This window comes from Carassius gibelio, chromosome B7 (genome assembly GCF_023724105.1).
Source record: "Carassius gibelio isolate Cgi1373 ecotype wild population from Czech Republic chromosome B7, carGib1.2-hapl.c, whole genome shotgun sequence".
In the NCBI taxonomy this organism is placed as follows: domain Eukaryota; kingdom Metazoa; phylum Chordata; class Actinopteri; order Cypriniformes; family Cyprinidae; genus Carassius; species Carassius gibelio.
Genome location: NC_068402.1, coordinates 29338175 through 29356528, shown reverse-complemented (window position 1 = coordinate 29356528; position 18354 = coordinate 29338175). Strand labels below are relative to the sequence as shown.

At 39.9% G+C, this 18354-nt stretch overlaps 1 protein-coding gene across 4 annotated transcripts in view; it reads left to right on the top strand.

Annotated features, from left to right (window-relative positions):
* Window positions 1–17712, top strand: part of LOC127961382 (regulator of G-protein signaling 20) — a 315518-nt gene extending 297806 nt beyond the window's left edge. For all 4 annotated transcript variants that reach the window (XM_052560473.1, XM_052560472.1, XM_052560471.1 and 1 more), the window contains exons 4-5: window positions 6810–7044; window positions 16481–17712. In XM_052560473.1, coding sequence (XP_052416433.1) covers window positions 6810–7044; window positions 16481–16666 — 421 coding nt within the window. In that variant the 3' untranslated portion in view covers window positions 16667–17712. The remainder of the gene's footprint in view (window positions 1–6809; window positions 7045–16480) is intronic.
* The last annotated feature ends 642 nt before the right edge of the window (window positions 17713–18354 follow it).

The following is an 18354-nucleotide window of genomic DNA, read 5'->3' as shown; positions in this document are numbered from 1 at the left end:
ACAACCCCATCTTTCAGAGTTTCTTTAAGTTTCGTTCGGATATCTTCCTCCTTCTCTTTTCCATCTTCCCCCTTTCGATTGCTGGTTTCGCTGCGCAGAATAGCCCACCGGCTTCGACACGGCTTGCACTAATGCCAGCTGCCACTCTGTTGGTCTTGGCTTTAACTCTTTCCTTCTTCGCTGTCTGGATCTCCTCTGCAATATCTAATTAGTAGAATCTAATTCGGTAGAAAATGTATTACCTGCTTCGTCAGGGCTCAGCAAGTCAGCCATCGCTTCCTTAACGTCCGTTATAGTCCATGGTCTAAAGACCATAACAGGGCCGTCAGGGCCTGAAACTTCAATCATTGGAACATTTTCTTCTTTCACTGGCTGTCTGGTCTTTCTTTTCTTTAACAAGGGTGCTCTGCGCACTATTTCCTCTTCTATTTCCTCATTGGGGGTTTCAGGAATGATTTCTGGGTCTTCCGCTGTTTCTTGTCTCCATTCTGGATCTGGCCACGGTGCTGTTGGTCTTCTCGGTGGAGAGCAGTCGAGGTCGGGGTCCATTTTCGCGGCTTGCACCTCGGTCACCGGGAAATGTGTGTATGGCGGAGGTACATGTTTAGAAACACAAACATCAGAGCGGTTAGTAGGTCTATGTGAGGCATTTACACTTTCTTTGCATTCTTCAAGTTTCTTTTCCTCCTTCCTACTTGCTAATTCTTTCTGCATTGTTCTCCTTTCTCTCCTATCTGCTTCCGCTATCCAACAATTCACAGTTCCTTCACATTTCTCACACATGTGCCTCACACAACAACCTTTCTGTCCCTCGCTTCCCTCTTCTACTGATTCCTTCACAGCTTTTAATATCTTAACACTCAACGTTCCCTCTTTTGGAAAACCATGGTATTTAATAAATTTCCCCACATCTTGCATGCATTTTTGGCCATACACTTTTTTCATTTGCCTAAACACTGGTGTATCATATTCAACGAGCTTGCTCTGAGACTTTCCCATATCTCCCGGTTTCTTCTCTGTGGAGATTCTCTTCGGCGTGCCTATAATCTGTCAGACGTCTCCAACAGATCCGACTTCCCGGCCAAGTCGGAGAGCCAATACTCGCACAGTCTCACTTTCCCTCTTAGAAATATATTAACCGCTTGAGCGTGATCTCAGCTTATCGCTTGGAAATATCTGGATCGCTTTGATCTCAATTTCTAACTCAATTTACGATCACGCCAGTTGCAGCAGTTTCAATTCCCCTTAGAAATGTATTAACTGTGCCGCAGTATTCTCACAATCCAATTCCCCTGGAATCGCCCAGATTGTGCATTCCACAGAGAAGGAAACCAATATGGTTCATCTTTTCTAATTTAAATTCCAATCCTTATTTTTTTTTTTAAAAACAAAATTTAGAATACCATGAACTGTCTCTTACCCGAGAGCTCTGTTGCCACTCCGGTTCTTTTTCTGATTCCAGTGGTGTCCCCTCCGGGCCTCGGCGGTCGGTCCCTTTCTCCCTCAAACCTAATCGGGGTTAGGGCTGAACTTCTATTGTTCAGGATGATCAGTCACCGTCCGCTCACAGGTCCAGAAGACACAACCAAGGAATCCCACTTCTGACACCAAATTGTCGTGGCAAAATTTAAATCAACTCTCATCAGCCAAAGAGACAGACTCATTCTCAGGTATAATTAAAAAGAAAGCTTTTATTCTTTGCAAAGAAGGTCAGACAGTCATACAGCAACACTGAGTTCCTGCAGAGTGAAACCGACCCAGAAAGAGGGCAGTCCTCCACCTTATATACCTCTGCTGCTTCCAAGGTTATACAGTCTGAACAGCTATAACTTTCCACACATAACAAGGAACACTCTCTATGGGCAGTTTCTCACACATTTAGGACTTAGGTGACCCCCTCAGGTCATTCTCAGACATCTGTTTCCCACCCAGGTGTCGCCCTTCTGAACCAACACAGCAATTCTAAGAAAAACACATGCATATATAGGCATACAGAAGTAATGTTAAATTAATTTTTCCACCACATTACATATCTGGAACATATGTATAATGTGAACAGCTCAAGAGTAGTGTCTGGTTTAAAGTCATTGTATGACCACACCGCCATGTTCATAAAACCTTAAAGACTTTAACTGTGCTAAGCCAGGTCTCCAAACTCGGTCGACATTTCATGGTTAGACATTTATTGATTATTCAGCTTTTGCAATTAGTTAAAATATACATATTCTAACAAATAAAAGCAATTACTTCCGCTTTTGAAATTCATTATGTATTACTATTATACAATTAATTTATACAAATAAATATATTTGGCACACAAAATGAGACAAGAGAGAAACTCCTATTCACCATTTGAATAGAGAAATGAGGAATTAGCTGAATGACAAATCATTCTGCCTATTAACATCTCTTATTGTAAGCCATTTGTATAATAAAAGTAAAAGTAAGTGATAGGAAATGTTATTTTTGAATAAAAAATGTATTAATAATTACAGTCTCTCTTAAAATACCTTATTGGGTTATGATAATCAAAACAGTTTGGTTTGATCTAGCGCTGAGCTAAAACTTTAATGAAATATTTTTTCCCCCACTTATAAAATGATTTGATCATTAGCTAGCTCCACACTGGAGAGCTGCTTTATAACAGGAAATCAAGTTATAATTCTAGCGACACTGACTAATTTCATGTTTAATACTGTAAATGTTATCTATTGCATAAAGGACTGTCATATAAATAAACGTGACTGGACTTTTCTTTACTGGAGTGCCGAACCTCAGAGTTTGTGCAAACATCCACATAGTTGTAATCAAATGTGTCCTTTAGAGCTGCTGTTATATCGCGGTCAGTTTTTGTTGTGTTTATGCAGTTAGTGAGATATTCCTCCAAGGTTCGGATCAGCTCAGTTTGCTTAAACTGAAGTGTTATCTTCTTCTTTTGAATTGAATCAGGAGAGTGTATTACAGTCTTGCGTTACAGCGCCACACTGGTCAAACCGCATTATTGCAGGCTCTTACATTCGGCAGATACGAGATCAAACCACTACTCCAAAAAATTTGATGACAATTTGTTTTATCATCGACGTTGTCGATAATGTCGACTAACTGTTTCAGCCCAAGTGTATATATATAAAGACAATACATCACAGAGAGTTGTGCGCTTTCACATCTCCCAAACGCTCAAAATCATCTATTAACGGTGCAATAAACCAGTTACAAAAAACTAGACTACAAAACAAAAGCACCTCAAAACAGAAACTCTAAGAGAAACGAAAGACTTAACACAAGGAAAACTTTAGATTTTCTTACCTGATGGGTACTTCTTGCTCTCCCCTCCGTCCCATCATCATCAAATGCATTGGAAAATATATATATATTTTTTTTTTTACTACGAAATTAAACCCTTTACGTTAGTTTAACGATTAATAATTAAGTAAAATTGAAAATTAAACCGTTTAAGTTGATTAAGCACAATACAATGATAATTTGCCAGGAAACTAAATATATTTGTGTTGTTTTAACAAAAAATATCTGTATAAAACGAACAGTGCCACAAAACAAAAAAATATATATATTTTTTTTTGTGTGTGGCACTGTTCGTTTTACACAGATACCTATAGATTATGTATGATACCTATAGATCCTCTGAGCTTTTTGTGTTTGTCCCCTTTAAATGAAAATGAGCTGGTGCTCCCGTCTCCCTTTTCAGAAGAGTGCAGAGCTTCAAGAGCTCATGTTTGCGGGCTAACACGAAGCGTCGGTGTCAATCATCCCTCTTTCAAGGGAAATCTTTGCAAAACTCCAGCACTGAACTGACCTGCGTTTATGAAGCAGTCCGGTGTAAAATGTTAGCACAAATGTATAGGACTTTATTTTTTTTTTGTCTCTTTTTTTTAGGAACATTTCCTACGAAGATCAAATTTAACCACAATGTCTATGGAGACTTCTATGTTCATTGTTGCATCCCAACACACAACACTTTTAATGGATCTTTGGCGCTGACATTGTATCTCCGGAACTGCTTGTGTGGAGAGACTGTTTATGATTTATTGGGATTATAAAACAATGAGTGGGTGAATTTTTACCATTTTATTTTCACACAGTGCGGCCACACAACTGTGTTCAAACACCTTATAAAAACTATGTTTGCATTCTATACCACCTTTCAATTCATTGAATTGGTTTCTTGTTTATTTTAGGACTAATTTTAAAATCTTATTATATGTCTAAAAAGGGGGTGTCATAATAGCTAAAAAGTAAAAAATACCTGCAAGACATTTGTTTTTAACATAATCCACTCATCAGAGCTGAATGTGGATGAAGGCACCCTATGATTTGCAGAAGAAGCTTGTCGGCTTTGGTTAAAACTAAAAGCCTTCAACTTAAAGAAACCATTGAAATTTCCGTACGTTTGCTCTTTCCACTTCTTTGATGGCAGACCCATGGAAAATCATCCATTAACCCAAGAAACGATGCTCTAGTGAAGACTCAGAGGTGATATCTCGTAAGGATACATCCATTAACAGGTATGTTACAGCTTCTTGTTAAGTTATGTGCTCTAACAAAAGACATCGTTTAAACTATTTATTTATCGATGACACTGTTGATAACGGTAGAAAACTGTTACAAAAAAGCGCATAGAGAGTAAAATTCTGTAATTTACTTTTAATTAAATTACTCTGTTTGTTCCAAACCTGTGTTAATTTGTATCCAAATCTTGTAAGCAAATCTTGGGTCCCATTCCCTTTCATAATAATACTGTTTTCCCAATAAATGTTGTTCAGTTGCTTTGACGTAATGTATTTTGTTAAAAGCGCAATATAAATAAATGTGACTTGACTTGACTTGACTTGAATACTGGTTTAGAAAAACTTGAGGTTGAGTAAATGATGAAAATGTTCATTTTTGGGTGAGCTATCCTTGAAAGCCAGGTACAGGTGATTGTATTGAATAAAAGTACCACTGTTCTTGGACGGGAACACAACGGTGCCATGTACAAAATACTTTTACTTTGTTTTTGTAACACCTTCTGTAAAAAGGGGTTGGAGAATTTATCAGTTTCTTCTGAGCATCTGACTGACTTCACTGTTGTGTTTTGCAGATGAGCAAGGTGATCATGAGACCGCACAAATGGGGCCATTGCAGCTTCCCCTTCAGTACAGTAATGCCTGAAGTCCAGGGATTGACATACTTTTGCCTCAGGAGATAAAATAATGTTATACAAGGCAATACAGTTCCACAGTGAAGATACCTTAGCCCTTGCCTTTCTAAAGAATGACACAGGCTCTTTATTGTACACTGTTGAATACTAAACTTAAGATGCACATAATGGATCAAATTCTGATGACCATGATGAAGCTGAAGTTGAATTTACTTAAAGGAGATCTTGCTGAATACTTTGAAGAGGAGCACGAGTCTACATTCCATGTCATTTTATATGAAATTTAGAATGGTGTAGTAAATTTGGATACATTGTGTAGTTGTTGGGAATTATTCAGTGTGACCATTAAATATACTGTTTTTACACAAATATTTTTTTAATATCTTATAATACTTCTTTCTCCTTACATATGCACACACAAATGCACACAATTAAAATGTCAAGTTGCAGTTCTCCCTACTGAAAATGATAGTTTAGCAATGCTAGGTAAATAATGGCTAATTTGTATTTATTTATTTTTTTTCATTCATGGAAAAATGGAAAACATTCTGAATAGTACTGTAAAACGAGTAATTGCATCCAAAATAAAAATGTTTTATATATAAATATATAAAAAGTACACACATATATTTTAGTTACAACTTCTATTTTAGATGCAAATAAAATGCATTGCCTAATTCTGCAACTGATATAGTAATCAGTTTACGGATAAGAACAAAAAATAAATAAATAATTAGTACTTCAAAAATATAAGTAATGAAAGAGAAAAAGGATACAATCATTTACTAGTTATCTAAATCCTAAATGCAATCTCATAACGGTACTGGGATTCAGTCTGCTTTTAAAAACACAAATTTCATTTTCTGTTTCATGTTCCAGCACTCGGCCGACTTTTCTGATCTGCAGATAACGTTACTGATATATGCCTCAGTGCTTTTATAATTCTTTATTGAAGACCCGTCTTCTCCAAGCGACAAAACAAAATATTAAAACAGTTATGGCAGGCCACTTCTTCTTTTCATCCTTCTAGTGTGTCATACACCGTAGGTGTGGTAAATATTTACCATCATGGTGTTTAGTAGTGTTCTGTGTGTGTGCCCACCATATCACTCCTACGCTTCTTACCTACCGGCTAGTGAAACTAAAGTTTAACACATTATAAGTAAGTGCATCATCATATCTACTTTCGCGTTGCAAAATTAGGTGGATAGTTCCATCGTATATTGCGGATTCTGGAGCAAAAGCCAACTAGATTTTTACATTCTCAATCACAGAAACATTGTATTATTCCTTGGTTTAAGATTAAATCTAGAGGGGATAATGCTTTTATTATGGAACAACCTGATGCTATATATTAGGGATGTACTGACGCTCAGTGAGTTTAAAAGCCATCTGAATTTTTTTTTATGATAGCGCTTGATCAAAGATAACTGTGAAGTTTGCTAGTGTAATATGTGTTACTTTTTTCTTTATTTAAGATATATTTCAACAGTTTTTTTTAAGGCTTCTCTTTTTACATTTGATATATGGTTGTGATTTTTTTTCTCTCCTAATTGCTTTAATGTTTGTACAGCACTATGGTTAAAATTGTTTTATTCAGTGTTTTATAAATAAATTTGAACTTTCCTTTCTGACACCACTTCTTTTATAGGCCTCAGCTCACTCTGGAGGAGGTGCACACATGGGGAGATTCATTTGAACGGTTAATAAAAAGTGCACAAGGTCGTGTGCACTTCCGACAGTTTCTTAAGACTGAGTTTAGTGAAGAAAACCTGAAGTTCTGGCTCGCCTGTGAGGATCTAAAGAAAGAGACTAACAAACCCATGGTAGAACAGGCCGTGAAACAAATATATGAGGACTACATTTCTGTATTGTCACCTAAAGAGGTATATGATTCAACATGATTACACACTCTGCATTTAAATTTTACTCACACTGTGGTTAAATATGAATATACATGGTATGGCCAAAAAAAAAAGAAAAAAAAGGCTGTTAGGATTTAAATAATACATTTTTTATATATACTATTATAAAATACTATTTTATATACAAGTTTTTCTTCCTGTCACCTCACAGGAAGAAAAAAATATACTTGCCGAGACTTTTTTTGCATTTGCATTTTATTGCTCTTATTTTGGTTTTGCTTGCTTCTATTTTCCATAAATGTCTGCTATATGATTAAATGAAATATAAAATACCTGATTGAGACACTGTTACCAACTATCGCGAGACAAATAAGCAACCGAAGTGACTAGACTACTCTGCTCTCCTCAAAACATCTGCCTCTCATGCCATCTGCCTCTCATGCCCACTGTGGTTGACGGTGAGGGGCAGAAGAGCTATGAGAAGATCTCTCCAGTGGACAAAGCCATGGCCGTACACCTGTGCCCGCATGCTGCCATTGGATGGAAGTCTAAGGTGACCCTCCCGTCCAAGCCATGACGACTTTGGCTCTCGCAGGATGAGCTTACATCTCAGCCGGCCAGGCAGCTTCAGCACTGTACTCCATGTCGGTGCTTCGATTGTACCAGGCCAAGCTCCTCCGCACCATTGATGAAGTGAGGCACAACCCAGCCACATTTAAGGCGTTGCACAGCGCTACGGACCTGGACCTGCACGCTACTAAGGCCACCGCCAAAACCATCGGGCGTTCGATGGCCAGCTTGGTGGTGTTGGAATGCCACCTCTGGCTGAATCTGACAGAGATCAAGGACTCGGATAAAACTGTCTTCCTGTACTCCAGTGGTTCTCAACCCACGGCCCTTCATGAATTCAAATGCGGCCCGCCATGCTGAACACAATTTAAAGAAATTACTTTCAGTTTTACAATTCATTTTAGTTTTTACATTAATTAAAAAATGTACTAAAGAAATATAAGCTATAGCCTATTGTTTTTATGTCAAATTATTTTCAGACATGAGCAAACCTACTCACATTACGTCACGCATTTAACAAACACAAACAAGCATGCACTTTGGTGGAATTCAATTCAAATTGTCATCAAGAGCCATCAGTTCGTTAAAATTGAGCATCAGAATGGACAAATTAGTTTTTAAGGAAGAAAAAAAGAAAAGTGGAAATGCCAGGGAATGAACACATACAAACAAGAATAGTCGCAGTATTAGTAGTGAAGGAGGGTGCGGGATTTTCTGTTTGGCCCGCAATTCACTTTACGAGGTTCAGGCAAATGGAAACACAAATATTACGCAGCAATCACCCTTAATTGAAGAAATATGGCAAAACATCTCTGGAGAAAACCTCATATTATTACATTTGAAAGTGCTTTCCATATTTTAATCAACATAGGCTACATTTGTGAATGCACATTTTCAGCAATGTCACGCATCAAGTCATGCTCCCGTGTTAAATCGCACTATTCATGCGTAGTTGGATGCTTGAACATTTTGAATTTATTCGCTTCATTCGCATGTGAAATTAACTTCACTACAGATGTGAATTCACGTCATGGGAGGGGCTTCTGTAGAAGTACTTGTATGAATAAGTATCATACAGCTCCAGGTATCCACATAGAGCGATGATGACTTTGTCAATGTAACGTAACCTTGGTTCCCTTAGATACGGAAGGAGTACGGCATGCTTTGTCATGCTGTACGCAAGGACACCTCATGTCGTCGCTCCAGTCGTATTAAATCAGTCTGCATTGGGTGAGACAGCTGAATATATAGCCCGATGCCCCGCCCCTTTTGGCAGGTTTGGGCGGGCTCCCTCACCATAGGCTCGTGTGGCGGTGCCACCATTGGTTCGTTTCTATCAACGGTCGTGCAGTTATCACTGTGTGATTGAAAAGGTTTCAGAAATTGGAGAAAAGGGACTTTTTCCCTACGGCTTACGATGCAGTACTCATTCCGTATCTAAAGGAACCGAGGTTACATTAGTAACTGAGTAAATTTTTTTACAAAAAACTATATGGGAACAATACTCGTCTCCAATTACCTGTGAGCAGAAAAGGATTAGCTCCCCTTCTTAGGGGTGCTGTAACATAGTCACATATTTATACACTAATAAAATTTATTCAAACTACCATGAATCTACTTTTTTTTTATTACAGTGATAATATGTTACAAAATCATCAAAATTAAAAATGACCTTGTAAAAAAAGTCATCCCACTCGTCTATTACATCTACTTTCATTGCTTGGATTACAGCGTCATGCTCCTTATTTTTGAACATGATGGGTGGGATATTTGATGAATTACACTTATTATTGCACTTTAACTGTAGACAGAATGTCAATCAATGCATTGAAGGTGAAATGATCAAAGCGATGCAAATATGCGCACGTGTTTGTTCATTCGATTGACTCAACGTGAGCTCATCTACTGTAAAGTTTTTGCTTGTCACCGCTCATCACATCACAGCCGTTTCCTCCAGCGAAAATCTAGCCCTTAACACATATGAACGAACACATACTTTAATTACACTTATTCATACGTACTTTATACATACACTAGCTACTGTGAAAAAGTCTTAGGCACGTTAGTATTTTCACTTAAAAGAATGGTGTTCGGCTATTTATATATTTTGCTGTAGTGCGTCAGTAGAAAATATCAGTTTACATTTCCAAACATTCATTTTGCCATTGTCAAACTTCAAAATCGCACTAGATTATTATTAAGATTAATGGCAAACTGATATTTCCTACTGACACAATACAGCAAAAGATATAAATAAAAGACTTTTGCACAGTACTGTATTTAAAAACTACATTGTTGCTACTTTATAAAGAATGAGCATACAGTAATTCACAGAATTGATTAAAGACAGTGACAGACAGCACTCATTTTAACTAAATATCAGAGTGAGTGACAGAGATACAGTAGAAATATTATGTGTGGTTTTGTATTAAATAATGACCCAGATTGTGAAATACATTTATTAGCCTTAGATTAAGGGAAGCACAACTTGGGAAATGAGAGCATCCAAGGTGGAAGCTATGGATTTATTTCAAATTTTTGTAATGTTCTTTAAAGTTATCCATAGTTTGTTTTTTGAGGTTCTTTTTTTTAAAGTATCGGTTCAGGCACAGTTTAGGCCCCGGTACCTTTTAAAAGTATCGAAAAGGCACTGGACCCTACTTAAAAGTCATTATTTCTCACTGGCTCATTTACCAAATGGGTGCTTTATCTTCCTCCTCCACAAATTAAGCTACTGTAGGTAGTTCGGTAGCGAGACGTTTTAATAAATTATCGTTTGCGATTGATGACGCGATTGACAATGTTGTGATAACTAGGCTTTACCAACTTTGTAACTCGTTTCTCCCCCGAACATAGCAAACGTATGTAGTGAATACAGGAAGCTATCAATCAAGAAGGTATCAGGATTATGAGTTATTTTTCATTTTTAGTTTTTGATTAATCACTTGGATTAATCATTAATTTTGACAGCACTATAATGTTTATTGTATATAGACAACCATACAAGTGTAATTGTTATTAAGCCTGCACTAATGTTCTTGTCCATTGCCCTTGCAGATTCCTGCAGCTAAGCTTGGATGTACATTTACATTCCATTAAAGGTTATTGATGACATGCCTCTGAAGTTTGACTTTTTGCACCATAACAATACTTATTCGCAACTAGTCATCCTATCTCTAGCTCTTTAATATATTTGCATTGTACTAAAATGCGTTCATTTTCAATGGGCATATATGTGGCTGAAACAGGTAGCCTAGTGCATCCCAAATTTTTCTACATGAACATTTTAATATAACATTATAGTCATTTTGGCCTTTAGAAAATGTTTTTTTTTTTTTTTTTTGAGGAGGTGGGTTAGTGGACAATAGGTCCCTGTGGCACGGCCCAATATTTTGTTCTTAATGGCATTTTTTTCCCTTACATTACTTTTTCTTTTATACTTGTCACGCTGTCTAGTCTCTGTTTCCCTGGATGTCCGCTAGTGGGTTCACTTGCCATTAGGCACTTCACCGTAGGCACTAGAATTCCTCTAGTCTTGTCCTGTCATCAGAGTAATTGCACTCCTGTTAATTGCACCAGGTGCAGTCACTTTATTGTCATTAGCCTCCCTATAAATACCAGTCTTTTCCTGTTGTTTGTATGGAGTCCTTACCTTTCACGTATCCAGCATTCTCGTTCCCCGAGATTCTTCCTAGTCTGCTCGTCCTCCGAGTCCTCTTGTTTTCCGAGTTCCCTTTCCTGTCCCTTTCCTTGTTTGTTTATTTTTGGACTGTCTTTTGGTTTAGACCTTGGATTGTTTTTGACTACGATTTGGATTATCCCTGAATAAAGACTTCTGCAATTGGATCTCTCGCTCTCCCTGTGTCTCTCTGGGTACACGATCGTCACAGAAGGACTCCATCACTGAGATCCAGCGGTATGTCTGTTCATATTTCCTCTCCACCCACCGAGAGGGAGAGGAATGGTTTTGAGGTACCCGCCTGGTCGTGTTTCGTGGGACCAGGGGAGGTCGTTTAGGAGTGAGTGGTCGAGAGGAGGTCCGGCATCACTCTCCACTATGGCCCCCCGTCTACCCTGGGTTCGGGAGGAATGGATGGGAGCCGCCGTCTCACCATTGTGGACGGAGAGGGTAGAGGATGCGCAAGTCTGCCGAGCCAGCACCGCTGCACAAAATGGGCACCAGCCCAGTGCCGCTGCACAAGATGGCCGCCGACCCAGCGCCATTGCACAGGATGGCCGCCAACCCAGCACCACGAGGCAAGATGCAAGCCAGCCCAACACCACAGCACAAGATGGCCGCCAGCCCAGCGCCACGAGGCAAGATGGACGCCAGCTCAGCGCCACAGCACAAGATTGCAGCCAGCCCAGAGCCACTGCGCAGAATGGCCGCAGGTCCAGCAACACTACAGAAGATGGCCGTCAGCCCAGCGCCACGAGGCAAGATGGACACCAGCACAGCACCACAGCACAAAGTGGTCACCAGCCCAGCGCCACGATGCAAGATGGCCGCCAGCTCAGCGCCAACGCCCAAGATGGCCGATGAGACATTTTTGGATTATTTCTCCATGCTGTCAACAATCCTAGAGATTCCCAGGAGTATTCACGTCACGTCTGCTGATCCAGAGACTGTTCACGTCATGTCTGCTGAGCCAGCACCACAGAACAAGATGGCCACCAACCCAGTGCCACTGCACAAGGTGGCTACCAGCCCGGAGCCACTGCAGAGGATGGCAGCTACAGTGGGCTTTCCTGAGTTGAGTCACGTTCCCGTTGACCCTCCAGAGTTGAGTAAGATTCCGGTTGACCCTCCAGAGTCGAGTCAAATTCCCGTTGATTCTCCACAGTTGAGTCAGGTTCCGGTTGACCCTCCAGAGTCGAGTCATATTCCCGTTGACCCTCCAGAGTTGAGTCAGGTTCCAGTTGACCCTCCAGAGTTGAGTCAGGTTCCAGTTGACCCTCCAGAGTTGAGTCAGGTTCCAGTTGACTATCCAGAGTTGAGTCAGGTTTCTGTTGACCATCCAGAGTGGAGTCACATTCCAGTTGATCCTCCAGAATCAAGTCAGATTCCTGTTGACCTTCCAGAGTCGAGTCAGGTGCCCGTTGACTCTCCAGAGTTGAGTCAGGTTTCCGTTGACCCTCCAGAGTTGAGTCATGTTCCAGTTGACCCTCCAGACTCGAGTCAGGTGCCCGTTGACTTTCCAGAGTTGAGTCAGGTTCCGGTTGACCCTCCAGAGTCGAGTCAGGTGCTCATGGACCCTCCAGAGTCGAGTCAGGTGCTCATGGAACCTCCAGAGTCAGGGTAAGTCAACGTTGACCTTCCAGAGTCAGGGTTAGTCACCGTTAACCTTCCAGAGTCAGGGCTAGTCACCGTTGACCTTTCAGAGCCAAGTCAAGTCACTGGTGATCTTCAAGGACAGAGTCAAGTCACCGGTGATCTTCAGGGACAGAGTCAAGTCACCGGTGATCTTCAAGGACAGAGTCAAGTCACCGGTGATCTTCAGGGACAGAGTCAAGTCTCCGGTGATCTTCAAGGACCGAGTCAAGTCACCGGGGTTCTTCATGGGAGAATTCAAGTCACCAGTGATCTTCATGAACAAAGGCAAGTCACCATTGATCTTCATGAACAAATAGAAGTTACCAATGATTTTCATGAACAAATGCAAGTCACCAATAATCTTCATGAGCAGAGTCAAGTCAGCATTGATCTTCTGGAACCCAGTAGAAACACCATGAGAGTACCAGAGTCTCGTCATTTCTCTGTTGAACTATCGGAGGCTCTCCACGTCTCTGATGAACTACCAGAGCTTCTCCACGTATCGGCTGATCTACGAGAGTCTCTCCTCGCCTCTGCGGAACTTCCAGAGCCTCGCCACGTCTCAGTCGAACTCTCTGAGCATCCGAATGATCCTGTTGTGGCCACGGAGGCTACCTTTAACTTGTTCATATTCTTTGCTTCAGACTTGCCCAATCAGACTTGTCCTCCTGTTCATTCGACCACATGGATGTGGTGGTCTTCTGTTCCGCCCTGGGGGGCGTCTGTTTCAGCCGCACGGATTTGGTGGTCTTCTGCTCCGCCCTAGGGGCTGTCTGCTTGGACCGCACGGATGTGGCGGTCTTCTGCTCCGCCCTGGGGGGCGTCTGGTTCGGCCGCACGGATGTGGTGGTCTTCTGCTCCACCCTGGGGGGCGTCTGGTTCGGCTGCACGGATGTGGTTGTCTTCTGCTCCGCCCTGGTGGGCGTCACGTGATGTCCTTCTTGGACTTGTGTTTTTGTGTTTGTTTTTTTCTTTCCTTCTGTCTGTTTTCCTCCTATGGACCTGGCCCTCCGCCCCTCCCCCTGATCCTCTGCCGGTCCACCTCCCTCCTGGGTTTCTTGTCTGTGTCTTTCATTTTTGTTTCCCTCTAAAATATAGATGTGAATAATTTTAATTGGATGAATGACAGACTTTTTTTCAGTGTGCTACAGCAGGTTATTATTAAATAAAATTAAGTCTATGTAATTTTCAGGTAAAATAAAAATAATCATCCTATACAGAACTGACATTTAAATCTGGCTTTGCAAATGTGTATGCAAGTTCTACTTTACACAAAAAGAAAAATAAAAAGCATCTCATTTTTATCACAGTTTAGTCCATTTCGTTTCTCATACAACACGTGAGAAGTTGAGCTGAACATCCCTTCACTGTCTCTGCATGTACTGGGCCCAGACAGGTACAGTACGCTCATGCATTTTCAGTGAGCGCAGGAAAGGGACTCTTATTTGTGCGCAAATACATCAACGGCTGTTCACTTCATGCTATCTTTGCCTCAGACATGTAGCTCTGCACTTCCAGTGCTGAACGGCTGCCTGTGTTCTACGCACAGATTTTGAAATACTTCCACACAAATTATATGATAGAAACTGATTACAATGTAGTCTGTGCACACGGGTGAACTTCGGGAAAAATCGGCTAAAAAAAAAAAAAAAAAAGTCAGATTGCCGATAGCGTATTTAAAGCAAAAACCGTCCGGTTCACCACAGTGTTTTTTAGTCGGAGTTCACATTCCTCCTAGCGCTAATGCCAGTGCTAAAGCTAATGAAGCACTTTGTGAATTGTATGTGGCTATCAGTGTACTACAAAACACCCACACCCTGACAGACTTTTTGTTGTCACAGGAGATTTCAATCACATGAAGCTCAAGACAGTACTCCCTAAATGTCATCAGTATGTGGACTTTGTAATGAGACAAAAATATGCGGATCTCATTTACACAAACATCCCCAGAGTGTACCGCACGGAGCACCGCTGAAATGTGTTGTCTCAAGGCTACCACCATCGTCCCTGTGCTGAAGAAGTCCACAGTGTCCAGCCTCAATGACTACCGACCCGTTGCACTCACACCCATTATCATGAAGGGCTTTGAGAGGCTTGTCATGAAGCACATCAAGAATCTGCTCAACACATGATGCCATCACAACCTCCCTACATCTAGCTCTCACTCACTTGGATAAAAAAGACACATATGTCAGAATGCTGTTCATAGACTTCAGCTCAGCATTCAGACCCTGATTGAAAAGCTGAGCCTGCTGGGACTGAACAACTCCCTCTGTAACTGGATCCTGGATTTCCTGTCAGAGAGACCTCAGATAGTCTAGATCGGAAACAGCTTCTCAAGCACCACCATACTGAGCACTGGAGCTCCCCAAGGCTGCGTGCTTAGTCCATTGCTGTTCACTTTGCTGACCCACGACTGTGCAGCAATGCACAGCTCAAACCACAATCATCAAGTTTGCTGATGACACGACCGTGTTGGGTCTTATAAGCAAAGGCGATGAATCATCATACAGAGAGGATTTGCATTGGTTAGCGGATTTGTATAAAGTCAATGACCTGTCCCTGAACGTGGACAAAACTAAAGAGATGGTTGTTGACTTTAGGAGATCACATACCAACCACTCTCCGCTGAACATTGACGGCCATCACGGTCAGATTGCGGGACAGTTTCTTCCTTCGAGTCATCAGACTCCTCAACTCCATTTGAACTGACCTGACAACTACACTCAACTAAGACCAATACAAAGAAAGGATTTTATAAATCTTTTTATAAATGCGGTGTGGCATGGAGTCGATCAGTCTGTGGCACTGCCCAGGTGTTATGAGAGCCCAGGTTGCTCTGATAGTGGCCTTCAGCTCTTCTGCATTGTTGGGTCTGGAATATCACATCTTCCTCTTCACAATACCCCATAGATTTTATATGGGGTTAAGGTCAGGCGAGTTTGCTGGCCAATTAAGAACAGGGATACCATGGTCCTTAAACCAGATACAGCACCTGTATGTGTGTGTGTGTGTGTGTATATATATATATATATATATATATATATATATATATATATATATTATAATGTCCCGGGCTGTTTCATTCAAGGAACTCTCGTGCACATACCCACTTTGTGTAGTCTTTTCTTTGTTTTATGTTCAACTTTATATATATATATCTATATATATATATATATAGAGAGAGAGAGAGAGAGAGAGAGAGAGATAGATAGATAGATAGATAGATAGATAGATAGATAGATAGATAGATAGATAGATAGATAGCTACCTGCTTCTTGTAAATGAATTACAGTTGACATGGAAATATACTGTTAGCAACTGAAAAAACTTATTTGACCCATAATGCATTGTGAATTACAGCTACATCTTGTAAAAATTGTAAATAGTAATATTCCCCCAAATAACATCATGATGTACTGAATCATGATATACTATATGTATTAACAATGTTCTTGCGTTGGAAGTAATCACCAGTTCACCAAGTAGCTCACCAGTTTTTGTAACAGAACTACCATTAAGAATAATTTAACTATGATTACTTCACCTGGAAATCTGTCTTTGCTTATATAGGTAAGTCTGGATTCAAGTGCACGTGAAGTGATCAAGAGGAACATGCTGGAACCCTCATCATGCACGTTTGATGAGGCACAACAGCAGATCTACACGCTCATGCAGCGAGACTCCTACCCACGATATATGAACTCCAGCATGTACGCAGACCTCATACAGAGCCTTGAACAAGTCAATGAGTCTTAACATACATATATGAATGTACATGGGACCTAGACTTTAGATACAGGCCTATTACACTTCCCTGAAGACCAGATAGATCCCTTTGGCCCTGTTAACACTTACCATCCATCCCAAGTGATCAGGTCAGCCAAGACATTCAAATCTGATATTTACACACATCTCAAAACACATCTTCTGTGACAGTGGTTATTGTATTTTGTTGACAGTGCCTTTTATATATATATATATACAGTAAAATGACTGGAATAACATATGGCTTTTACAAATGTTTTATTTATTTATTTAGACACATACATTTTGGGCACTCTGTACATTTGGCACTGGTTCTATTTTTTGTCAAATATAATATATTTTATTAATTATTTTAGTGCAAGTATATGCACTTAAAATAGCAGAGCTTTAATTGTGCCTTGCCTCAAAGATTAGGATAGGCCAGAAAATTATACTGCCACTGGAAATTGGTGCTGTCAAGTAGTTTTAGTCTAGATGGTTTACAATTTAAATGTGAAGTAATAAAAATAGATCTTACAAATATACACCCCCAAAAAGACTGATATTGAGGTAAAAATAAAATCTCAATCCAGTTCTGTGGTGGTATCTGTATGAATTAATGGAATAAATGTACAAATAGAGATATGTAACAGTAAAGTGCAAAACAAACAATACCTGTGTCCCAGTAATCTAGTTTAAAGTCCTTAATTTGAAAATACTGTATGAACAAAATAGAATTAGACCTACCTGAAAAGGGAGCAAATTTTTCGTAATTGTAACACTAAGGAGGTTTTAGAATTTAAGAGATCCACTTATAAAAATGTCAAAATGACTGAACAATGCTGACATTCAGACGTGATATTGGTGATAGAAAAAACTGTTAGCCTTCAAAATAATTCTCAGATTGGTTTGTAAAATGTCTGTTGATGAGTTTGTCTACATTATTGTCTATATCATTAATAAAGTCTGCTTTTGGGTTCATTTTTGACACGACATCTTATCTAAAAGTACAGGGTTTGTACACATTTTTATCAATAAATTTCCATGATTTTCCATGACTTTTGAGACATTATTTGTGACCTAAATCTGATGATAACATGGGGCAACTCTTTGAGCAATTTTGAAAGGCTACTTTTATTGAGCAATGTTGCTTGGGGCACTTTCTCACTGAAAATGGGTATCAAATTTCTATCTGGATCCTTTAAACTGGTCATAGGCGCTGTGTCTCACTGATTGCCCATTGATGCCTTCATTAACTAAAGTTGCCCTGCAATATTGCTCAAAAACTTGCCCCCATCATATTAAATGTTTACATGTTTGCTTTGCTAAAATATGGTTTAAAAATCATACTGTTTATTTTATACTTTTTTATACATGTATACTTTATACTTCAAATAACTGTTTAAGTTGTAAAGCAGAGCAAACGGGACAAAAACGTATTTTAAAGTTTAGAAACATTTTGAGTCTCCTCCTCCCTTGCCTCATAGTGCTTTAGTCATAATGCCTGCTTTCCTCTTTTACATCACTTACACACACACACACAAGAGAGAACAAAGTCATTAGTTGTGGAACTCCAGTAAGTAATGCTGTAATTTTATTCACTTAAACTTTATCTTCTCTTTAATACAGATAATGCCAATGTATTTTAAAAAGAGTTGATATGTTGGCAATCATAACGTTACGTCCCTGAGGAAAAGGGT